At 40.3% G+C, this 25,791-nt stretch overlaps 1 protein-coding gene across 1 annotated transcript; it reads left to right on the forward strand.

The window, feature by feature from the left end:
- The first annotated feature begins 1,532 nt into the window (after positions 1-1,532).
- RBP1 (retinol binding protein 1) lies at positions 1,533-25,135 on the forward strand. Its single transcript, XM_048863874.2, has 4 exons — positions 1,533-2,347; positions 3,018-3,196; positions 19,800-19,901; positions 24,827-25,135. Exons 1-4 carry the CDS (start codon positions 2,275-2,277, stop codon positions 24,878-24,880), a joined length of 408 nt encoding a protein of 135 aa, XP_048719831.1. The 5' UTR covers positions 1,533-2,274; the 3' UTR covers positions 24,881-25,135.
- The last annotated feature ends 656 nt before the right edge of the window (positions 25,136-25,791 follow it).

The raw sequence follows: 25,791 nt of genomic DNA on the forward strand, positions 1-25,791 counted from the left end.
TGCAATAGTGCAACCACATCTCTATTTTGTCGTATCCCATCTCAGCACTGGTGTTGTATCCTGTGACAAGCATTACAGCTATCTGGGCACATACTGCAAGATTCATATACACAATTTACTGTGCCAATCTATGCTCACATTGGCAGGTGTTGTGGGACAACTTGTCTGCCCTCTCTGGTGACTGCATGCTGATACATGGGTATGTTAGTAGGCATTTTTTTCCTATATCAGACAGCAGACGTGAAGATGGAGAAACTGCAAGGCAAACTGCACATAGGACACTGAGCGGGAGCTGAGCAGAGTGATAATCCACTTCCAGTCACAAGGCTAATGGGAAGGTACTGGAGGATCATCATGTCTTGATTGTTGTCCCTGGCTGCACATTTTCACTGCACTTCCTTCAGTAGCAGTATGTTATCTCAGGATCTGCCCCATAGCTCAGGGAGTGGTCGCTACTATATGATGTAGCACTGATAGAGACGTGTAGCTGTTTAATTTCCATATTTACTTAATCTGAAATTACAAGGTTATAAATTAAAATGACCTTTGGGTGTTGACATGCATTTTATACTTACAATAAAGCTTGGTATGTACTATGGAGATTTGTCTGGATAGGTCATGTAGCTCTTCATTAGTTCAGCTCTTTGCAGCAGGATACCCTTTGCAACATGAGTCAAGATAAAGGGTCAAGGAAGACATTTGTCATGTTACTTGCATCTGATTTCAGATGCCGTTTTCCCACTCCAAAATCAGATTGACTACACACCCTTTGTCTCTGAATTGGAAGATTGGAGCTGGAGCACACATGTCACCCTTTTGCATCAGTATGTTATGCACAGTTACATTTTATTTACTCCACATACATCTTTTCTGAAGATCCAAGAGAATATTCATCAGTTATCAGTGAACTTCCAATGCTTGATGGATCAAGAATGATGTCAACCTGGTTGTCCCTGCCCACTGTTGCATTAGGAACATACGAATATAGTATTTGCAATACTGCGTCATATCACATTGGTACATTGTAATGTCAAGTACCTACTTTTACATGATGCTTTCCAGGTGACATTCCACCTTCTCCCACTATACATAACCCACTGAGCTTATCATGCAATGCTGGATATGTAGGGGAAACATTTCTTACTGGCCCTGTGGTGATTTAGCTTCTGTCCAAAAGCATGAGATTTGATTATCTGTATCTCAGCTTGCACAACTATCACTGGTATACTTGGTCATCAAATTCTCCAGCCCCTTTTCAAATCTAGCTACGCAGTTTAACTTTATGAACTCTTGCATTAGTGGATGCCACAGGCAGGTTACAGCTTGTGTGAAGTGTTTTATTTGCTTTTAAATTGACAGCCATGACCTATCCCTAAGTGTAGGAAGATTTTACAATCTCAGGCTCAATAATATATCATTGCTTGAATAATCTGGTACTGTAGCACTAACTTTTCACTTGCTCATTTCAGCAGTATTTAATGTCTCCTGAAATGCTTCTTGTTCCAGTGTCTGAACATGGTTTGCATTCCCTTAACTAACAGCACACTCTGATTAATAAAGACATGCAGCACTGATGAAGACATAAGATAACTGGAATTGGCCATTACTCCCTAATAATAACCTCTGCTGAATAATGACTGGCTTTTCCTGAGCCATCAATTCACCAACCAGTCAATATCTGCTGGCATCACCCCTCGCTTGAAGATGACTGTATAATCATGGCTTATTACTAAACTCTGAAACAGAACACACAATTACTTTCACTGGTAGAGCTTGTGTGATCCTCTTCTGAGGGGAAGAGATTAAAAAAACCACTGAAAATATTCTCAAATACTCCAAACAAACAGGATTTCAATTGTCTGCAGAAGCCACCCAATGTGTCCACTACAGCCAGCCACTTATTGTAATATCCATCCATATGCCTAAACCAGCCATCTTATTTTCTAAGCAGCATAGAAGGGGAGGAGTAATGTGGATAAAATGGACACCCGGATAATCAGTGGCCTTACAGCCATTGTATTGAAGGTGAATGTTCCATTCCATTTAAATGAAGCCATCCTGCTGTCATTATAAATCTAAAAGGTTCAGCTTTGTGGAAGGATTTAATGGTAACCCTTCAGCGGTAATCGGATTAGAGGGGCTCATATAACTGCATGGTCTGAAGAACAGATAAAAGAAACCAGAGTTCAAACTCGCCACAGAGGACAGGCATTGAGCTGTGTGGTGCAGAATCAACTCGCTGTTCTGAGGCTTTGGCTATCATATACCCCAGAAATGCCTGCAAATTTCAATGGTTACTGGAAAATGCTTAGCAATGACAATTTTGAGGAGTATCTGAAAGCACTGGGTAAGATTCCTTTCATGTTTCTTTAGCAAATAATCAATAAAATGCCACCTCTCTTAGTCTTGGGTTGGATTTGATTTCTTCTGGGATAGTCACAACCACAATTTTAATGCAGTCTTTAAAAAATGCTTTCTTCAAAAAATATGATTACTCTGTGTTATGCAAAGTTTTGTTTGATTTGCTTTAAGCGACCTGTTTGCTTTTTACCTTATTACCACTAATCTATGCAGAGATTCAGCTACAGAACTTTAAAGAGCAAGCAAAAATTACTCTCTCAACATACATGTAGGTGGAAAGAAAACAAAATGTGCTTGATGTAAAAGTTTGTGTATATGCAGTTGGCAGGGAGGTACGTAAAATGCTTATTTCTATAGAAGTAGCATTTTTAAGTAATCAGAATGAATTTGTGTCAAATAGCTCAGTAGGAATTAGTAATGTCATGTTTCCTTTCATCTGTTTGTTTAGAAACACGTTTGTTGTGGTAATAAATGTAAAGGGTACAAGGTTTTTTCCAAGTAAGCAAATTAATTCACTTGTAATTAACTTTAGTAAAACAGCCAGGGAACTATGTACTTGTATTTTGGTCCATCCCAATCCTCTCAAGTTGTACAAGTCTTGTATTGTTGTAGATTTGTGGCTTTACTGCAAATCTTTTTTTCTGTTTTGCTTTCAGATGTAAACATTGCTGTGAGAAAAATTGCCAACTTGCTAAAACCTGACAAAGAAATCATTCAGAATGGAGATCATATGATCATTAAAACGCTAAGCACTTTTAGAAACTACATCATGGAATTTGATGTAGGAAAAGAGTTTGAGGAGGATTTAGCAGGGGTAGATGATCGCAAATGCATGGTAAGTATTAGAACTGTTACTATTGCATGACAAAAAAAGATTAGAAATAATTAGTAATAATCCTAGGTCTTGCAGCAGGATGCAGAGGCAAGACATTTTCATGTGGTTATTCTTAGAATTTTTATTTTTGTATTTGACAGCTTCATTTAGACAGGGCTGTAAACTGTTTTTAGCTTGTCTTTACAATAAGGGAATGTTAATGTTAAACTTGAATGTGAAGTTATTTCTTTTATTAAAGAACAGGCACTAGGTTTAAATTGTCTCTAGTATAATGTAATTGTAGAATGACATTTGCTATTCAAAAAGTCATTTACAGCCAAATTGTGCCACCCTTATATTGAGTAGTGCTTCACCACAGAAGCAACCCTGTTGATTTCAGTGGGGTAATTTACTACTTAATATGAGCAAGGGTGACAGGACGGAGGCCCCTAATCTTTAGGAACTGGTGCTTTTCCTCTCTCTCTCTACCTTCCCTCACTTCTGTGGTGTTGAGAAGTTGTATAGTCAATTGCTTGACCACACTCTGGTTTGTTATGAAATATATACAAGAGGCCATAACCAATGCCAGTCAGGTTTATTGCTCTAGGCCAGTAATAATATAGTACAGGAAAAAGGATCTATATGGATGATACCATTTTCCATGAAGCTGTCTCATGCAGCGTTGTTACATTCACCTTGCGCAGAAGGTGTGCTCCCGCAGTTACACCCTTTTTATCCACTACCTGTTTACCAACGAAAGGTACTGTGGATGTCATGTGAAACTAGATTTCACTATAAATCTTCCCACTGTATTTTCCACTGAATGTATCCGATGAAGTGAGCTGTAGCTCACGAAAGCTTATGCTCAGATAAATTGGTTAGTCTCTAAGGTGCCACAAGTACTCCTTTTCTTTTTGTAGATTTAACTGATCAGCTTTCTACCTGGCTTTTCTGGTAGCATGGTGTACCCCTTATATTTTGTTCTGAACACATGTGTTTGAGGTATTAAAGAACGTGAAGACACCTCCTAGGTTTGTCCTAGGGTAGTTAGCCTGTGAGGGGAACTCCCGTTCTGTTGCTATAATAAAATAATCACATGTCCTGATCCTGACAGCTTTCCTATCTACTTAAGCCATAGCTTACTTCGGGTATGCAAAGTGTTATGGAATACTGAGCATAAGTGAACAGGAGTATAATAAAGATATAGGCCAGTTTAGGCTATTTAACTGCTATATTTATGTTTAGTAATATTTGTGCTTAATGCTTAATATATATGGTGTGGATAATACATGTTATCAATATAATATATATGCAAGTAGCCAGTATATACTGGTCGACAATGGAGAGTTTCGCTACACTACAGACAGCAGGCTTAGCACATCCATTTAACAAGACAAAACCAGAGCAAACCTTACAGTAAGTAAGTGTCTCCAAGTGCTCTCCCTTGTGAGCTTTTACAAAATATTGTCTCTGGCAAGAGGTATCTCATGACCAATAATACCAATTAGCAGAAAAGGCTCAAGACTATCAAGCTACTTAGATAAGTCTGAGACTGGATGTTATCTCTCCCATTAGTCTTAGGGCATGCCATCTCTGCAATCTCCTAAAGCACAGGAGTTGCTGACGAGCTAAAGAAAATTATTTTACCAGCCATTGTAGCAGGGAAACAAAGCAGAAATGAAATAATAGACTCCCATTCTTAAAAAAACCTGGCCATCTCTATGACTGATTAATATTTTTCTCTGACATCAGGATGTAGAAGTTTACTTTTGATCCAGCAATGGCAGGAAAAGGAAGGTTTACGAGATCCAGTGAAAGGGAATGGCTAGATATGTGTCAAGCCACTGCATGGGCTAAACCTTCAGTACTCTTTGCTTCAGAGCCCAGACACCCGGACGGGAAAAAAAGGCATTTTTCCCCTCCTTCCCTCTTCTCTTTCCCCCCAAAAGGTGGTATAGTATAGTACAGCATTTCTAGTTACTGGCAGCTCCTTAAATCAGGGCATAGAGGCTCAATAGAGAGATATACAACTATTTAAGCTTTATTGACCCTGTGTGGTTTGCATGAGTCACAATACTGACTGAATTCTCAAAGACTTGTCCCAGAATTCACTGGGCTTGCTCTAAAACCCAGGATGGATTACCTGGGTGGCATCATCTGCTGCAATTGTTCCAAAATTCCGGTCAGGAATCTGGTGGAATATACCTGAGATATGACACTTTCACCAAGTCTGATCTTACATCTTGGTCACCAATGCTATAAACAATCTAGAACTGCAGCTCTGCAACTAAATAACTACATTAGTAATGTTAGCCTCATTATATCTGCCAGAATTGCCTTGGGTAATAGTGTAGTTTATAGTTTAGTGCTTCCTATGGAATTATAAATGGATTATTTTTTTAAGAATGAGATCCCAGCTCTCCTACATCATAGGAGGGTTGCACACTGGAACTGTCTCAGGTTATTTTGCTCTCCAGACCCTGGGAACAATATGCAATGTGGTGCTGTACCAGTGCGATGACTAACTGGCGCAGCACCTCCTGCTGGTTGTCCTGGGAATTAGCTCTTTTCCAGCTTTGGAGCACTCTCTGCAGGCCGATGTCTCGCTTGCCGCTGGCCCCGTGTCCCTCCTGGACCCCGGTGCCCTTTACCCTGGGGTTCTGCCCCAGCAGTACCCCCACACTCTGGGTCTCCCCTCCCAGGGGAACCCCCAACCCTCTAAACCCACCTTGCCCCAGTGGCTACTGCCAGTCATCATCTAGCCCTGCTCATTGGGGCAGACTGCAGTCTAATGACCACTCATCATTGGCAAGGGGTTAGGACCTGCTGCCTTTGCCTAGTCTTGGGCTGCCCCTCTGCAGCCCCAGTACCTGTGTAGGCCTTCACCAAGGCCTGCAGCCTGGGGGCTTATCAGGCTGGAGCTCCCCAAGCTCCCTTTGCCCTTCCCCAGCGCTGCTCAGCTTCAGGTACCTTGCTCCCAGGCAGCTAGCCCTTCCCGCTCCCAGGCTAGAGTGAGACTCTTTCACCTTCTGGCCCACCACCCTCTTATAAAGGCCAGCTGTGGCCTGATTGGGGCATGGCCGCAGCTGTGGCTGCTTCCCCCAATCAGCCTTGCTGTTCCCCGCCACAGCCCTCTCCAGGGCTGCTTTAACCCATTCAGGGCCGGAGCAGGGTGACCACCCCGCTACAGGTGCCCATAGCCTTTGAGTGACTAATCACTAGTTTCTGACCCTGGCACAAATAAGGGACGGAACAAGAAGCACAGGGACTGTTCCTGCCTAGTGTTCCTGGGGGCAAGTCACTCTGAAAGGAGCAGGGAGAAGGTGGAATTTGGCCTTGATTCCTCCTCTCTTCCACACTGGCATGAGCTGGGAAAGTGAGAATGGCTTCATCTTCCAAATAGATGTTGCATCTTGCACACTTCCCCTCTGTGGAGGGAAGTGTGATTTTGAGTATCCTGAGAGGAAGGATGGTTCAGTGGTTATGAAACTGAACTGGGACTTGAGATAACAGACTTCATGTAGGACCTTGGGCTTGTCACTAAATCTCTCTGTGCCTCAGTTTCCCATCTGTAGGCTGGGGATAATACCTCTTTTTCTCACAATCTAAATAGACAAGGCAAGGAGTGGAAGTTCTTCAGGGCAGACACTGTTACTATGAGACATTTACTGGGGCCTTTTGGCGTTATGTTAGTACTGTTAGTAAATGATAATAGAAGCACAACCGGGCCTTGTATGAGTGCTTCCAAATGAAGTACAATCAGGAAATTGCTGCCTTTTCACATCTGTGAAACTAGGCAGAAGCCCATTCTGTGAGTCACAGTGTAGAAGTAAATATTGTTTTGATAGAAAAGTGGTTCAAGTAAATCCTACACTGAGTTGATGTACTAGAAGCATACTACAGAGATATTGCCTATGAGGTATCAGGAAGTTCAGTTTTGAGAAAATTCTTGTTGGCAATATACATAACTGTGTTGGACGTAAGCATCTAATGTAAGACCTCAATGTTTTGATGATACCGGTATAAATAACTACGTAGTTGCAGAGGTTGTGAATAACATCTGTACAGCAGCTCTCCTTTTAACTAACAATTATTATTTTCCTAGATCCTATCTGCTTGCTCATTCCCTGACTTCTCAGCAGTGTTGCCAACTCTTGCAATTTTACCTCACAATATTTCGTGGTTTTTTTAAAGCACCAGCTCCTGGAATCATAGGTTTATATCAGAATACCCTGTGATGCCACTAGTCCACTGTGTGTAGATTATTTTTAAAAAGCAGATGAATTAATAGATAATACAAACAGTAAGTTATATCGATACAAGATAAAAAATTGGTGACTCTTCATTGTGTACACTTAGTTTACATTTTGGTCATATTTCCATAGGGAAAATGTAACCTTGACAGGTTGTGGGATAGTTAGAATAATTCCAAATATCAATAGCACCTGTGATGAGGAAAGACTAAAGAGATTGAGCTGATTCTTATCAGAGAACAAAGACTCTGATGTGGCTTAAAGGACGTACAGAATGTCACGAGTGGGGTTGGTATTATTGAGCTAGGTGCTTTATCAGGGTTTTTGTCCTTATACTCTGCTAAAGCATCAATACTGATCACTGCTAGAGGCCAGACAGGGCTTGTTGGACCTTTGCTGAATTAAGTTTAAGTATCTTTCAAGTCCATTGTTTTAAAAGAATGGTTTATGTATGATGTGTTCTACACCACGGGGGAGGGCTACTACCCCTCCTCCAAGAACTAAAAACAGCATGTGGAGATTAAGGCAAATCAGCCCAGTTGTAACCCCACCACAAAGATACCAACTCCTGGAAAGGCTCACATATACTGATTCTCCAGGGACCAAGAGCCAAATAAATGACTCTGGGATAAATAGTCTGATGGACAAATGGACAGGACCTTCTGTTCAAAGAAGGGCTCCAATCCTTGAGAAAGGATTGGAAGGATTGACACCTACCCGAGTCCTTGTTGGAGTTGGTTGATCTCTGGTAAGCTTTTTAGAAAGTGTTTCTTTTATTGTTTTTAATAGGTTTTCTCTGCAATGCGTTCACCTTAAGAATAGAGTGCTTGTTTAGAAAGAGCTGTTATAACATGTAATTTTATCTTTTTGAGAAATGCAAGCAGGATGCCTGCATTCATATCAGTCCACAGCAGTAATGTATATTTTCACAGTATTTTCCCTCTGCTGTTGAGTTTTATTACTTGGATTTGACTTTAACTGTGTTAGCCATAGAAAAATTCTTTACCTTTACTAATATCCGAGCCTTAAATTTGTGAAAGGATGTGTCTATTCTGCATGTACATTCAGTAATGGAATAAGTAGACTTGATAGGACTGGTTCTGATCTCTCTCCCACCAGGTACAAGGCTACCTGCTTCTTTCAAGTCACTTCTGCTTTACACAAGTGTGAGGTCAGAATTGGGCCCATTATAACATTACATAAGATGTGAAGTTAATTAACAAGTATTTAGGGAGGATCTAGTCCACGGTATTACTGGATTCTACAAGAGGAATGAACTGTTGCTAATCTATTTTATATCAGGAATCATAATTAAGACCATGTCTACCTGAAGAGCAGGCACCCTGTAATTATAATCACAGGGATTTCCATGGGACCGCTCAGAGAGAAAAGTAGTACTCAGCACAAGTCTGAGGCCCATTATCAATTGTGCCATTTTAATGAGATGTGTTGAACAACCTGCCTCTAAATCCGCAGCCCTTCCACTTGACCCACAGGTTGATTCATGTGTCTTGTGTTCCTGCCTCCTTTTCTGATTCTGTCCTCCTGTAACAGTTCTACTTCCTCTGGGCTCTTTGCTCTGTGCTTTCAAGTATGCCCTTACATCCCCCATCTCGAGGATAAAACATCCCTCAGTCCCTGTCGTCTCTCTACCATTCTATCCTCTGGGCTTGTTTCAAACAGTACTACATTGAGGTACACTAAGGAACTTTTGGTGCATACCCACAGTGTCCATACAGGCCAGTTAGTGTGGGACATGCTAGTGCACGCTAGAATTTACAGCCTTCTGCTGTGGAGCCCACAAATTCTGGCGAGTTTGTCTTTCAGTAGAGATTTGAGCAGGCCTATAAGGGTATGTCTATGCAGCAAAGAAAAACCCACGGCTGGCCCGTGCCAGCTGACTCAGGCTCGGGCTGTAGAGCTGTTTCATTCCTGTATAGACTTCTGGGCCCTGGCTGCAGCCCAACTCTGGAACCCTCCCTCCTCGCAGGGTCCTAGAGCCCAGGCTCCAGCCTAAGCATTGAAGTCTACAGAGCAATGAAACAGCCCCACAGCCAGAGCCCTGAGCACCCGAGTTGGCTGGCATGGGCCAGCTGTGGACATCTAGTTGCTGTGCAAACATACCCTAGTTGAACAAACATGTTCCAGAGTCCTATAGTGGCATATTTCTGTTGCCAGGTGCCAGAACTCAGAGGAGCACCCACAGCAAGAGAGGGACATTGTGGTACACCCTACCAACCTATTTGCTTTGAATTAACTTTTGGTGCTGCAAAGTGAAGCAGAAGACAGGACACCGGGGGCCGGATCATGGTAGCGAGAGTACAAGTGTGAGTGTGGGGGAAAGGATGAAATAAACAGCTCCATTGTGTACATACACAATGTATGTAGATGCTCACCCTGCTCTATCTAGTGTGCTAAAAATAGCAGTGCAGCCTCACGAGTACAATCCTGACTAACTCCTGCGTATACACATGGGAGGCTAGCCCAAGCTGCCACCCATGCCACCACAGCCACCATCCTATATTGAGCATGCTAGCTCGAGCATGTGTGTCTATCCATGCTGGGAAGCCCCTCCCAGCTGCTGTGTAGATCTACCCAATGTGGCTAGGAAGCACAGGCTCAACACACAGATAATGCCACCAGTGGGATACCTTAATCCTGGCCCCATTCTCCCCTCCGCTCCTGGGAATATTTGTTGCATCCTTTGACAGGGTGGCAGAGGTGCGACTGCCACGTACACCCCAGGAAGAAATCTGTCTGAAGAATCCTGAGGATTCACTTTCAATAGGAAGCAACTTTGCAGCCCTTCCAGCACAGGCTCCATCTCTAAGCCACATTCCAGCTCAATGGTCCACTTTTCCAAACCCAGTGGAAGAGTCTCCAGTGGAATGGAAGACAATTTTCAAGTGCATTTAATTTCTATAGTCAGATCAAAACGCAATACATTCAGATCCATAGTCTAAATGACAAATGTTTCTATAGGCTGTGCGTGGTCCTTCTGTTCACAAACAGCCAAGCTCTTGGCACCACTTCTTTAGCTACAGTTCCTGCCCACCTGGATCATTTCCAAGCTGATAGGAGAAACCAAACATTTTAAAATTCTTTGTAGATGCTGAAAAGCTTTGTATACTTGGGATGAGTCATTTGCGGAAGAAATGTATTTCCCTGCATCAAACTTCAATTTTTCTTGGACTTCTGGCAAGTCTGTCATGAAACTCATTGAACATGTAGTAAGAGCATCTCTTAGGATACAACATTGTCTTACTACTGTAGATCACTTGCATTTTGAGAACCTTGTTGGAAGCCAGTTTTGCATACTTTCTCCAGCACAACACTGATGCTGTTCAAGAAATTTTATTTGTCTCTGGCTTATCAAGGTTCATGATTGTAAAATAAAACAAACAAAAAGCCACACACAGAGACAGGCAAATAGGAAACATGAAGGAACTGATTTCCTTACACCTGGTTCAGGCATCATGTTCTTTAGGTCATCATCTTCTTCTTTTGCTGCGTTTCAGAGCCTGTAGCACTTCAACAGTTTGGGAACCTAATAGCTTTGTTTTCTCAGCATTTCCATAGCGGATTCAGCTTCCTGGATTTCATGTGCAAATCCCAACTGCAGCCGGAAAATAAAAAGTGCACACATTTTTGATTCAGACGGTCCACTGAGAGAAACTGCATTTTCAGGAGAGTGGGTTGCTTCATGCACTACCAGATGGAACTCTTTGTTACAAAGTAGATAGAATGTCTTGTTGAGCTTAGTTCACTTGTTCAGCTCTAGGCTGTCTTTTTGCTGACATTGTCCTATTCCTGCTTATGGTTCTGAGTCACAGTTTGGGCAACACTTATTATGAGTTTGATGTTCAGTGAGCTTTTGTATATTTATTGAGATATCCTGGATCTCCTGGATTTTTGATTGTCCACCTGTACTCGATATTACTGTATCAGACTTTGCCATCAACTAAATCTCATCCTATGATTCCTGTTGTATGACTAGAGAAGTGTCAGAAGAATGTCCATGTGACACTAACTCATACTGTGTCACTTTAATTGTACTCTGTTTTTATTAGCTTGTCTTTGTGTCACTAGTCCGGTGGTGACTATATCACCCATGTTGTCTTTTATTTGCAGAGGAGCCAGGTCATGGGTTCAGAGGAGGCCTACCATTTCTTCTCCTCACCTGAGTCAGTCTTCCAACTCCTGTAACTTTGCATTTTTCTCAAACAACTTGTAGATGTAAAGAACGACTATTTTAATGATTGCTTCAGTCCCACTGTGTTCACAATTTCTGTGTAGTAGTTGAAATATTGTTAAAATATTGTACAAGAAGGTAGATTAATGGATTGTTTCAGCTAACCTGTCATTGCTGGAGACATAAATTCAAATTCTGACATAGGTCAAAAGGGAAAGATGAATTTTCTGCTCCATGTTTGATCACATCAGATGATGACCATAATTTTGTTCATTTCAGCAATAAACTGTGGGATTCCTGGTACTGGGTCTGTTCTAAAGCTCTGTAGAGAAGAGTGAAAGGGCAGAGGTGCTGCAAACTTTTGTTACCGTAGCTAACAAAACACAGAACCTCAATCTAAGCTTTTTTTCCTGATTAAGGCATATTGCCTGTGTTTGTCACTGCAGGGCCTTTGCCCCTAGTTTTCTCAGCTTCAGACACATACCCTTTTTCTACTCTTGGGGTCTGGTCTGGTGAGTCAGCAACAATAACTCTGCATTTCTCTGTAGTGCCCTGGAAGTTTGCGCAGTTTTTCCTTGCAGTGTTCTTGGCTTGCTTTAAATGACACAAAAGGGGCTCATCCTGCAAATTACTGAGCACCCTCAACTATTATTGGCTTCATTGAGTAAGATACGAACAGAATCACTGGATTGAGAAGGACTATGTTCGGGAATGTGGCATACAGTCTTGGGTCACTGCAGCCATCTGCTGCATGGCAATATAAAGACACTTCTCTGAGTGGTATTAGGAAGAAAAACAGAAGTGCCTATGCTGTAGTCCCTAAAGGAAGGGAAATCAATAACACATTTTTGATGAAAGGCAGTAGCTACAATTCACATCTTTAGATGCTACAAGGTGGGATTCTTCTTAAACGTCCATTGTTGTTCTTGATCAGTAAAAAAAATAGTTCTTTAATTTTTGAACAATTCATGTTATTGTCTTTTATTCATCAATAAAATATGCTAGCAGGTTTAGATTATATGCTGCACTGTGCATGTGAGCACATTAGGGATAGTACAGCAGGAAACATTCTGGAAAGCCAGCATCAAAAGCTTTTGCATTTGGGCCACAAAGGGAAAAATACCGTTTTCTGATAAAACAGTTCTGATGAATACTGGAGTAAATCTCAGAAGTCGATATTTGTGACCCCGTGTCAATATGATTTATCACTAAATGTAGGAATTGTGACTGACCTTACTTCCATGAAGACTACACTAGTGTGGTTGCCACTGGGGGAAATGCAAAAGGATAGTCAATAGGTTTGTTTGGTTTTACTGAATGTTCCATTCATAAATTTTCGTTGGCCCACACTTGAAGACAATAGTGTTACTGCTGAAATGGGCATGTGTAATGTGTATTCTGGGCTTTCCTTTTCAGGAAGATGCTGCTGCTTTGGATGCATATTTAAATTACAATGTTCATAACTCACAAACAGATGAGGCAATCAATTTTTTTTAGTGAATTAAACACCCAAGCAAAATAAAGACACCTGAAGAAAAGCAGTTTAATTGAGACCATACAGCTCAGCGCATGAAGAATATGTATAATATAAGGCAAAAAATGATAAAACAAACCTCAGAGATAGAAGAAGAAAGATTTATTTGCTGTCTGAGTGTTTAAAAGCTTGTGCTTTCTCAGACTTCTCCAGGATACCTATTTGGGGCAGTGGATACAGTACAATCTATTTTGTAGAGTCACCTCACACCTGCTAACTAAAGCACTCAAGTACTGTACAGTTAGAATTAAAAACATGGTAAGTAAATTAATAGTATTTACAACCACCTTCTTGTAACTTGGAAATAGAAAACCCAGAGAGGCTTTAGCACAAAAAGGTAAAAGGAAATGGGGGCAAAATAGAACTATTACAGGTGAATAAGTTGTTGGGGGTGACTTTAAAGATCCCAGTGTCAAATAGAGGCCTGAAATACAAGCAGCTATTGAAGGTTGTGGCTTGTGTGTGGAGAAGGAGCTATGTGATTGTGCACAGACACAGTACTATCAGGAGGACATCACTACTGGTTTCCCTCTAAAATTTCTGTGGATATTGTACCCGCTTTAAGCTGCATTTGACCCACAGAGGTTTAAGTGACTAGTCCAAGGTCACATTGCAGCTAAGTGGCAGAGTCAGAAATATAAGCAAGAAGTCCTGGCTCAGTGCCCAGCTCCCATCACAATACCACTTAATTTCATGCATCCTAACTGATTGTTAATGGATATACTGAAATAACTTTAAGCCCCTTAACAAGCTCTTTTGTCCAGTCTATCCTTTTTTGTGACCTGCAAAAATGGAGTTTAACTAAAGTTTAACAATCAGAAGTGTTGTGCAATTTTCAGGACCGGTGGTATCCCCCAGGTAAGCACATGTTGCTTGCTTGGGAATTCTGTAGGTCTGCAGCACATAGATCTATAGGTCTTGTCCTTTTTTTTTTTTTTAAAGATGTCAATGTGTTTTGTATTTGTCGGGAACAGGAGTTACAGCGAGCCAGTAAGTAATCCTAACAGGCACACAGTGAGACACAATCATCATGCCAAATGCCTGCCTGCCACTGTCATGTGTTTTCTGCCTCAAACTAAAGTCATTACAGACTACACAAATATTCCACTTCAGCACTGTATTCTGTGCCTTAGTTAATGTTTACAATAATTTAAGGGGGTCTTTTCTTTTAAGAGAATGAAAAGTGTAAGGAAGGTTTAAAGGGTTTGTTTACTGTTTGAAGTAGAAGCGGCAGCACAAGCAGTTATGAATCCAAAAATCTACATTACATTTTTGAAATAACTGGGTGTCTCCCAGCCAAGAGTCACTGAAATATTCTAAGTATTGCTGTGATGCTTGGAGTTCCTTCCCTGGACCTGAAGAAGAGCTCTGTGTGGTTCAAAAGCTTGTCTCTCTCACCAACAGAAGTTGGTCCAATAAAAGATATTACCTCACCCACCTTGTCTCTCTAAAATACTCTTCTTCTTTGTATAACTAATTAGTTTATAGCGGAAAAGAACTGTTTTATCTTCCAATGTAAACCCCAGCAGGGTACTTCCATAGCTTCCTTCTGAATGTCTGAATCATAGACATAGAGCCTTTTCCCAGCATGTTTAATCTAAGATTTAAATGTTTTAGAAGTTGTGTAATGCACTCCAATAATATAGTAATATTATGGTGATTAAAGTGCCGTGTTTGTGCTGAAGTAAAACTGTTTATACCCTTTGGATGTTTTTTTTTTAATGTCTCCTATATTATTTCCCTATAATATGCCCTATTCATGGGAAGGATGTCAAACTGGCAGAAATGGAAACTGAAATATTCACTTTATCCTCCAGGCAGTGTAAGATTTTCAAGGAAGCAAGGAATCCCAGGCTTCAGTGAATTGTTATTAATTTATGACATCAAGATTTTAACAGATGAACCAGGGTTAAAATTTTTCACTCAGAGACCCAAACTCTATCTCCACATCTCTCTCTTGCCTATTTCCTCTTGAGTCTTAGTTGTCTGTTCAATGTATGTGGTGTCCAGCAGATGGCATTATGCAACAGGCAGCAGCGCTGCAAGCTTTCTTCCTGCTTGTCCATATGGTGAGTAATGTACTCTACAGGGGAGAGATTTCTAAAGTGCATCTCTTGGTATTGAAACCTCCCCCTCAATTACTGGGAGCGGATCACATCCACCCTGACTAAATTGGCCTTCAGCATTGGTTCTCCACCTGTAAGGTAACTCACTTCTCTTCATGTGCCAATATATATTTATGCCCGTATCTGTAATTTTCACTCCATGCAGCTGAAGAAGTGGGGTTTTTACCCACAACAGCTTATGCCCAAATAAATGTTAGTCTTTAAGGTGCCACTGGACTCCTCAGGGTTTTTGTAGCTAGCCTGGTCACATCTCATGGAAAATAGAAATAGATCTCTTCTGTTCCAAAAATATTGCCCTATTTCCACTCAGTAGTATTTTCTCAGTTGCTTTTTTTTTTTTATCAGCCATTAAGAGTTTGAGCTAAAGGGAAAACCCCCAATGATAAAATACTACTGATTAAGATTAATTCTCCTGACATACCAATTTCTGCTACCTCTGGAACAAAGATGAGGAGAACACTGTGTTCTTCTCTCATAGGTTCTGTTCTCTTTGAATCCTGTAGGAAAATGAGCACAACATAAGGTCAGAAAAGATTTGATTTGCTTGCACCATTCAAGTGTGTATGTATATCCATGCATCCAAAGAGAAGGCAAAAAAGACTATTGGGAATTCTAGGTAATAAAACTGCAGAATTAATGCAATCTCTTGCCTTGTGCCTCTGGGGGGTCATGCTAAATCACTTAAAGGAATGTCTAACCTTGATTGGTAAAAAGGAACATAAAAACATTGCATTTTTCTGAGCTCAGACAGCATTTTAATCACCTTAGAAAGCTGAGGGGGGGAATAAAGTTGTCTCCCTGTGCTGCTAGAAAGATTTCTTTATTTTCCCCAGCTGAACTAGACTAGAGAGGAGTTATCAGACCTCTTACAAGTTAGACAAAGATGCATAAAGTTTATTATTGTTGATATGAGCATTGGATGAACATAACCTGATTCTGATCTCACACTGGCTTTACACCTACATAATGCAACTGATTTAAATGGAGTTATTCCTGGTAAACAACAGTGTAAGATCAGAATAGAATCAGGCCCAGTGTGTTGCTGCTTTGTGGCTTATGATTTACATTATCTGTGCAAACTATATGTAGTGAATTATTTACTACATACATTTAGCTTTTTTTTGTGTCCATAAGTTATCTTCACATGGAGGGGGGGTCCATTTTTACAGATTTTTTTCATTATTCAGAATTGTTTGACAGCTTTATATGAATTTATTTCAGACTATGAATTGTGGATACATTATTCACTTTGATTAGTTGCTATTGGTTGCCTAAGTCACCAACTATTGTTTACACTCTGGGATTGGATGACTGAAGAATTTATAAACGGATAAAAAGGAATCAAATACATTTTAAGATGGATATATTCACCCTCCTGGCAAAAACCATGGCACCAAATGCATTTTTCACAAGTATGTTTGAGACTTACCTAATTTGTGAATAAAAACCAAAAACAAATCAATGGTTCAGTATTCATAGGAATGAATATAAAGTATTGTGAATGCCACAAAAGTGAATTTACAGGCTTTATTAGGACAAATATTTGGAAACTTATTTTTTGCCATATTTGTCCAGTTTTAACTAATATTCATAGGTACTTGTTCTACAATTAGCTTTCATGGGGACCACTCCCGTTCCACTTGCAGTCAGTAGAAAATGCTCCGCTTGACTTCATTGGGGAAGGACTGAGCCTTTTATTTGTAAATGTTTCTTTCACTGAAGTGATTTTTCCATGCTGTATTCAGCATTACAGGCCAAACAGGCTTTAAGTTTCACTGTGGCTGAGCTTGGCAAAACAGTTATCCGGTCAGTTCCGTTCCCCGCTACCCACTATGCAATGGGAAGAATGCACTTCACTCAGTTCTCTAGGAAGGTGAGTGGGCCAGATTCTCAGCCAGTGTAAACCAGTGTAGCTTCAGAGTCGAGCTCAGTAATGTGAATGAATATTTCTTCTGTTTTGAAATTACCCCCCTCCCCTCCCCACACACACTCTTTGAATGCCTTGATATTGACCTTCTCTAATTTTTCTTTTTTATAGAATATTTATGGCCTTTATATTTATGTAGATAATTAGGGTGCAGATCTTGCCCTCAGTTTATGCAGCCCCATTGTCCTCCCTCTTTGTCACTTAATCTTGTTCATCACAAACTGCTTTTGATTAGTTCCAATACAATTTGATTAGTTTCTTCTATGGTACAAAGACTCCTGAAAACCTGCAAAAGTCAAGGTACGTAGTTAAAAATAATAATGGGAGGTTGTTGATGCTTTTTCCTTAACAAGTGTCCCTTGAGTATGTCCTGTATATTCACCAACATTTCTTAAACATCTTGCTTTAATCATTTCCATTAGTATATTTCATGAGCCCACATAGCCTTCCTGCTCTTCATTTACTAGTGCGTATGGGGGTGGATAGAACAATATTGCTGATTGCCATGGCAGCATTGTGCATATCTGCAGCTATCATTAATTCTTAATGGAAGGGTTCAGGCCGTGAGGAACCCACCAGTAAAGGAAGCCAACTTAATCTTTAATGGAAATTGGTTTTAAAATAGACATTGCAAAAAGAGACAAATGAAAACTAGTGTTACGCTTGTGAATCTTATGAATGGCTAGAACATCTACATCTTAGAAGTTCGAATTTTCTAACTGGCCATTTTAACCCTTTGTGACTTATTTCACAATAATTTTTATGCATATCTTCTCCTGTCAGATGAATGTGCTGAACATGTTGTAATCAGTAGTCCTTCATGTGGTAAGGTATTAAGACAGTAAAATGTAAGTGGTTCTTTATGAATGTGATTTGCTGCTGAGTTTATTTTAGAGGGAAAGACCAAAACATTTCTGAATGCATTGTAAAAAGTGGAGAGACTTTTAGCAAGGACAGTTGAATAGTTTGTCTTCAGAGACTCCATATGACTGACAGTGCCTCACTTACAATTATTTACCCTGGCAATCTTTCTCATGATTCATTTTCTATGCTTGTTTAGTTGGAAGCTTCCCCTGGGATTTATAGATGGTGGCTATCATGGTTATCATTTGAGAATTAATTGTTTGTAACATACACATCCTCAAAAAAGAATAGGGATGAGTAGTACTTAAGCCCTATTCAGTGTTCAACTCCTGAGCATGACAAATGTAGGTTGACTTCTTTTTAAAAAAAAGCAAGATGGAGACAAGTGAATTTCCATAATGTCTGTAGAATTAAACCTTTTCTCCATTTTTGACTGCTCACAGAGGTAATGTCTTCAAGGCTTTCAAGATCTGCACAGTAATTCCTTACTTTTTTATTCCTTGGACTCAGTTCTCCACTCTGTTACACTGGTTTAAAACCAGTATTATTCGACCAGTGCTCAGGGTAACACTGGAGTAAAACTAGTGTAATGGAGCCAAAAATCAGGTCCTTTTTGTTTTTATATCACAAAATAATATTTCATTTCAATCCATCGTACATTGTTACAAGAAAAAAACCTAGTCATTGCTTTTAAAAATAAATAAGCTGTACTGCCTTAGGGCCTGAGCCTGCAAATGCTTACACATGTGAGTTGTTTTACTCATGGGAGAAGTCCCATTGAACTACTCAGGTAGTCATGTATAAATGTTTACAGAATTATGCCCAACCCAGCACAGCCACTGGGACTTACACCCTTTCTTAAAGTTAAGGGCATGTTTGAGTGCTTTGCTAAATAAGAAAGGGTTGCTGAGCCAGGGCCTAAAAGGGTATTTAATAAAACCAAAAATGTAATGAAGGAAATCTGCCATAGTTTCAGCATCTCCATAACTAAAGAAGGGTCTCCCAGGTAGAGATGCTACTTCCACAGAAAGTCTTGATCGATGATGTCAGACAGCCTGGGACATGAACGGCAGCTCAGCATTTGGATGCACAGGAAAGGCCTAGACAGTTATTGTTAGGTACAGCCGATTATTATTTTAAGGCAGGGTGTAGTTGGTCCCAGGCATGTGTAGGATCTGAAGGAAGGATTGGGGAGGCCACCTATTGATGGGAAACGTAACTTTTAGAAGGTCAAAGTTTCAGGCCCTTTTGGAAACATACTACTAATTTGAGCACCAATGGAAAGAGTGCATGTGTGTATAAAAAAGGGAGAGCGGTCATACATGTGAATTAAGGCAGCTTTTTCTCCTGACCTCGAGGGTCAGCATTTGTGAAGAAATCATGTAGAGTGCTTACATTACCAAAAAATCATAGATCTGACTATACCACATGGATTCTTACAACAGCTTTAAGAGTCTCCTGCTTTTCTGGTGTATTGAGACACCCAGCTTCATTTCCTGTGGCTCAGGCTTTGCCATCAAACTACATTTAATTGTTCTTTTTAATGACTTCAAGAAGTTTAAAAAAAAGTGTGTGTGAGTTATACTCTTCTCAGTAATGCGATAGTGTGATTAAAATATCTATTGTATTACACTGAAGCTTTCCTTTAAGGAAATTGACTCCACCTAAGTGTAATAGATGAAACTGAATGCCATAATACTGCTGAATAACATGTATATATTTTGCTAGACTAACGTGAGTTGGGATGGAGATAAACTTCTTTGCGTACAGAAAGGAGAAAAAGAAGGCCGTGGTTGGACCCAGTGGATCGAAGGAGATGAAATGCACCTGGTATGGTCATGTAACATGTTTTAGATGCCATAATTTTTTTTTATTTATTCAAATGGTGAAAGTAACAGCACACAGCTTGCCGCACCTTATCTTGGCTTACTGTGGAGTAATTAAACATTGGTGTTGCATTTGACTTGCTTCTAAAGCAATAATTTCATGCCGGGCCATTATTCTCTCATGCCCCTTCTGCAAAGAGCAATGTTCTAAATTCAGGCAATCTTTGTGTTAACTGTTTGTTCCCAGATCTATCCATTTAAATTGTGTGCACAGAGGAAGACGTGTCATAGAAATATCCTTCATGCACTCAGTGATATAAACAGTATGGGGACTGAAGAAATTCTGTATCTAGCAGCATAAGCCAGAGGGAGAAAAAAATACCATTGTTCTTTTTAAATATGGGCCAGAATGAATGCTGGCTTAGAAAACAAAGAGAGCAGTTTTGTTTGTAAAACGCCATGCTCTTTCTGACTGTTGTCTCTATATTTCCTAGTTAACAGCAACTAACATAAGTTTATAACATTTTTTTTCTAGATAGAGGTTCATAACATCCTCTTTGAGGCTTACCTGATGTGGTAAAATGTTCTTTTCCCACTGAAGGGGGCAAATCAGATCTCTAGTCCCACTCACCGTTCAATTCACGCAGCACCTAGGAGTTTTCTGTTTAGAATACTGAATCCCTGTCTCCAGATCAGTAGCACAATGCCATCAGAGACCTCTGCAACAGCACCCAGAGCCAAGTGAATTCCACTTTACTGCATAGAAGGGTCTGCAAAAGGTTAGGAGGGAAAGAGGCCCAGAAACACATTTAGGTCTGTCCCATGTAATCAATTTTTTTTGTCCACACACTGCCTAATGCCTTTGTGTGTGACCTCTATGGATGATACTATGGCCCCAGTGAAGCCAATGGTAAAACTCCCACTGACTTCAGTGGGGTCAAGATTTCACCCACACATGTATTTTTCACAGTCAGTATAGCCTCATTGTCCCCAGTTTTACATCACTTGGCACACTGGCCTTGAGCTACCATCATTGCATCAAGAAATAATGGATAGGAATCCCCTTTGAGCCTGCTAATCCTGCTTCTGAATCAATCTGCGTGACAGCTCCTTCGTTCAGTCATTCGTTCCCTCTGTGGAGCTGAACACGTGTTGTCTCAGTAATGCTCCCAAACCTTGCTGAGGAGAGAAGTTAATGAGGGGGGTCAAAAGTCAAAGCTGGATCTCCCACTGACATTGCAGAGCACTTATCACAGGGAAAAGCAGCCAGTTCTTTTTAAAAAACATTTCTTCTAATTGCTCTGTAGCCTTTGCTAGTTTGTTCTGTAAATAGGGTGACCAGATGTCCCAATTTATAGGGACAGTCCCACTTTTGGGGTCTTTTTCTTATATAGGCTCATATTGCCCCTCACCCCCGTCCCGATTTTTCACGTCTATCTGTAACACATATCTTTACATGTGTTGTTGTTGCTGTCCAGGTCCCCATTCCTACATATGTCTGGCGTATTCAGGTTCCAGGCAGGGGAAGTCTGCTAGGAGCCATGGAGAAAGTAATCCTTGTCACAATGGCAGCACAGATGTGGAGTCCCGCTATGTTTAACTTTAAGGACATGTATTTCTCCATCTCTTTTCAGCAAAGCAATTACATACGTGCTTAAGTGCCATTGACTTTTCAGCATCCAGACCTGCTGCTTCAAGGGCTCTCTGAAAAAAGGCCACTGCGAGGGTTCCTATTCAAGCAGACACATAACCAACATTGCCATTTCCAGCTCAGCATGACATGTGCCAAATCACACTCTTTTCTACCAGCCAAGTACTGACACTGCTGTATATAAAATACTCTGGGTGGAGAAAGTCTCTAAACTGCTTTAATGCCCAGCCTTTTCTGATGTACATTTTGTCACTTCTTGTATGTTTCACTAACTCAAAAAGGCATCATCAGTCCCATTGGAATCCTCAGTGTGGTCTCCTCTCCTTTGACCTTATTTAAAACTTGTAAAACTTTTAAATAATTGAGATCGTCAGGTCTCTGTCATTCTGAGAGCCCTTTGGTGCCAAGGCAAATTACCATAAACACATTTTATGATACTTCAATAATTATTTTATGATCCTATTGAACTTTACACAATGATCCAAATATTTATTTAAACATTTGCACAGTTTTATAATATATTGAGTGTTATGCCTTGGAGTTTAGTAGTTTCCCAACCTGCTAGTTCTCCTGGTCTGAATTTTGTAGTATGATGGTCTTCTTTTTCCTTCTTTTTTTTCCCCCCTTCCTTCCTCAAATTCTGTTTCACAACAGTGACTTAAAACAGGCACTTATCTGGCCATTCTCCAGTTCCTTCTGAATTTTATAACCTTTTTCTTTTGTATTGACTGCCTCTCACAGTTTGTGGTGTTTTTTTTAATCAGTAGGTTTCATAACTTTACTGCATGTTCCTTCTTCCAGATTGATATATCAGAGTGAACAAAATTGGTTCTAATACCAATCCTTGTAGAACTCTACTAGTTGTTTCCATTCATCCTGAACTGTGTCCTCTTACTAGTATCTTTGAAATCCAGCCATCCATTCAAGTAGCTCAGCCCAGTAATATACTTACTGTCCTAGATTAGTCTTTGTGTGATACTATATCAAAATTTTTCCTTTAGTCCTAGCAAACTATGTTCATGGCTTCCCTGTCAATTTTGTCTCACGCCCTGAAAACGTTCAGTAAGACATTTTCAAAAATTTTCTCCAAGTTAGGTCTCTAAGTTCAGTTAAGTCAGAAATGTCAAAGTTCAGCCCTTTCCTATTCCTCAGGAGGTTTTCTCAGTACTGTCCCCACCGCTGAAGTAAAGTTTGTGAAGCTGTAATTGGCTGGATCTTCTCCAGAACATCACCTACAGTGGCTCTCATTTTTCAATGACCATGTACCACCTTGTGGTATTTATCTTTATTGCCGTATTTCCTATATTTAATGTGGAAAATACTGCAAATAGCATAGTAAATGTAACTACTGCTTATGGGAGATGTCTAGTTTTTAATGATATCCTCTCCATCTCTCTTGCTACATCCTTGATGATTCTGGAACAGATCCTCTTTGCTTGTTCTGTGTCTTAGGTCCCAGTCTTGCAAGCTGTTGTGCCTGGGTAGAGCTCTGTGCGGGAATAAGAGTCTACCTATGCAGAGCAGCTTGCAGGATTGGAACCTTAGTCTTCGGGGTGAAATCCTGGTCCTGTTAAAGTCAGTAACAAAACTCCCGTTGTCTTCAGTGGAGTCAGGATTTCACTCCAGATGTTTAATGTCTTAATTATCTGTTCAGGCTTTATCTTGATTTTCTTCAGTAGTGGTTTCCTTCCTAACCAATGTTCCTTTGCGAACACTTGATCCAAACCAATTATCATCCCCATCTTTCAGAGGCACCAGTGTCTCTTTTATTTTACTTTATGTTCCTTGTGTACTTGAAGGCTTTTTTATCTGTTTCTCTTTTCCTCTATCTACAGTATTTAAATAATTGTTGAGTTAGATAGAAGCTTCCTTTTCCTTCGTTTGTCTAATCATTTTATACGATTTCTATATACCTTCCTTTTAACTGCAGTCCTATTTTGTACATGCCTTTCTTTCTTGATCATTTTCTGCTCTCTTTCCTTCACCCTCATTGGTCTTTTGTATTCCTGCAATATCCATTGCTAGATCATGGGCATTTATTAATTTATCTTTGAACACATTTCATTTCCTCTTCTTTTGTTTTATCATATTGATTTAATTTCTTGCGTTCTTTCTAAGTTCGCTCAAGTAAAATCAATGAGCAGATTTGAAAAAGTAAGTGGTGGCTGTTTCCTAATCTCTGCTCATTTGTGACCCCAAAATGAGGAGCTACTTGCAGCATATTGTGCAGATTTTCATAAAATGGTTCTTCTTTTTTAGGTGCTTTGATGAGCAACAAAAGTGTTATTGTGTTCTTATTTGGCTTCAGCACGAACATTCGTTAAGATAAACAATATGTTCCATACTTCTCTCAGAGCTGTTCTCTCAAGATGGGTACACCCTGAAGTGCATCTGTTTACGTGCTGCAGTTCACACTGTGAAGTTTATCTCTGCAGCCTCTACTACCAACTGATTTTTTTTTTAAAGTCTTAGATTATGAAACGCAACATGGCAGCCACCAGACAAAAGTGCTGGATATCCAGCCAAGCATGCTCCACTCAAATCCAGCCTTTGGGTAAAATCCTCTGTCCTACAGAGCACTGCAAAATGCACTGGATCACTTCTAAATTGCTTCTTCTCTGCCCTGTCAGTTCTCCATTACCAATTATCTTCATGGAGCTATCCAAACATCAATTAGGGATTGCACCCTTCTTGGTTCCCTCTTTTACATAATGTGTAATGAAACAGAAAAGTACCAGGTCCACTCACTGTTCAATATACTTCTTCCAGTTAATTTGTCAGATTCTGAGGCAATTTTTCAGTGGCCTTCTGTTTTTGACACTTGCAACTGGTTACCCATGCATCAGTGAGGACACAGTCCTTATGCAGATGCAAAAACTTATTTTTGCACATGTAGCTTGGGTACTGTTCAATTTGCATATGCAGATATGCTGCTTGTATGCCCACAATGGATAAATGTCCATTTAGATGTGTGCAAAAAGTAATGTGTCCAAAAGTGAGAATCCTTACAACAGTGGAATCCTAGGCTGGATATTTGTCCCTTGTACTAATTATTAGCTTTTTTCTTTCCACAGTTCTATCCAATTTCAGTTATTGTTGCTGCATCATCATACATTCCTATTATCAGATTACTCTAACACTTGTTCCTTAATTTGAATCCACCGATATTGTCCATCTAATATTTGACTTAACCATATAAGTAGGTGTTTTAGAAACTGACATTTACACAGTACATCCATGTGTGTAAGTCTCACTTCTGACTCATATTTTCCTTTCAGGAAATCAGAGTAGGCGGTGTCAAATGTAAACAAGTCTTTAAGAAGGTACAGTGAACCTAACCCGCCCATTGCTGATACAGAGATGAAGAAGAACAGAACGGAACGTGTGGACTTGCTACCAAAGCACCACCTGCTCTTAGTGCCCAAGTGTATCCTGAACATCTAGCGAGCAGACCCCCTGAACATCTGTGCAAATGAAATTAGAACTGTGTAGCGCTGTCTCTGCAAAAAGGATTTTTTTAAAGAAATCATTCTAACTAAACACAATCATTTTTAGAAATGCCAATTAAAGATACTGAAAATCATAAATCACGGTGTGTGCCTTACTTTATGGTAGATCTAAGTCTAAAGTAGTTTAATATAAGTGAGTTTGAGGGTTTTAAAGTATTGTTATTGCTGTTTTTCATTTACACTAAGGCCACTTTACATTGCAGTAGTCATGTGAAGCATCCTTAAGGTGGACTTTCTTTGTAATATCTTGTGGTGGGGTGTAAACCACATAGATAAACAAAGGGGTTAGCAGGAGTCAGATTAGTCCACCTGGCTGTAACTGGAGGGTGTCTCAGGCTTGGGGAGGAGCTGGGTGGTCTTCTGATGGAAGGAAGTGAAAATTACGGGGAGAAGGTCCAGGAGAGAGACCCAGGACAGAAAGGCCCAGGAGGCAGAGGAAAGAAATCACAAGGAAACTAGCCTCAGGGGTAGGCCCTGGGAAAGGGTCTACATTCTAGAGAAGTAGTCCTCGGGATCAGTTTTCCACAACAGGAATGGAGCTGCGGAGAACCTGGAGGGATTGAAAGCTCAAACCCAGATAGATGAAGGTTGCTTTAGCAGTAGTTGGGGCTTCCTGAGTTCTGTTGGGAAGAAGTCTGGAACCCCACCCCCAGCCCTGGAAAAAAAGAAATGGGACTACAGAGGAGCCCAGGACAGATGGAAGATGCCATGTTGATAATTAGAGTTGTGTGGGA

Source organism: Caretta caretta, chromosome 9, assembly GCF_965140235.1.
Source record: "Caretta caretta isolate rCarCar2 chromosome 9, rCarCar1.hap1, whole genome shotgun sequence".
Lineage (NCBI taxonomy): Eukaryota > Metazoa > Chordata > Testudines > Cheloniidae > Caretta > Caretta caretta.

Coding starts and splice junctions, on each gene's coding strand:
- RBP1 (XM_048863874.2), top strand. CDS start 2,275: ATGCCTGCAAATTTCAATGGTTACTGGAAAATGCTTAGCAATGACAAT. Junction 3,197..19,799: donor TAGATGATCGCAAATGCATG/GTAAGTATTAGA, acceptor ATATTTTGCTAG/ACTAACGTGAGTTGGGATGG. Junction 19,902..24,826: donor AAGGAGATGAAATGCACCTG/GTATGGTCATGT, acceptor TTTTCCTTTCAG/GAAATCAGAGTAGGCGGTGT.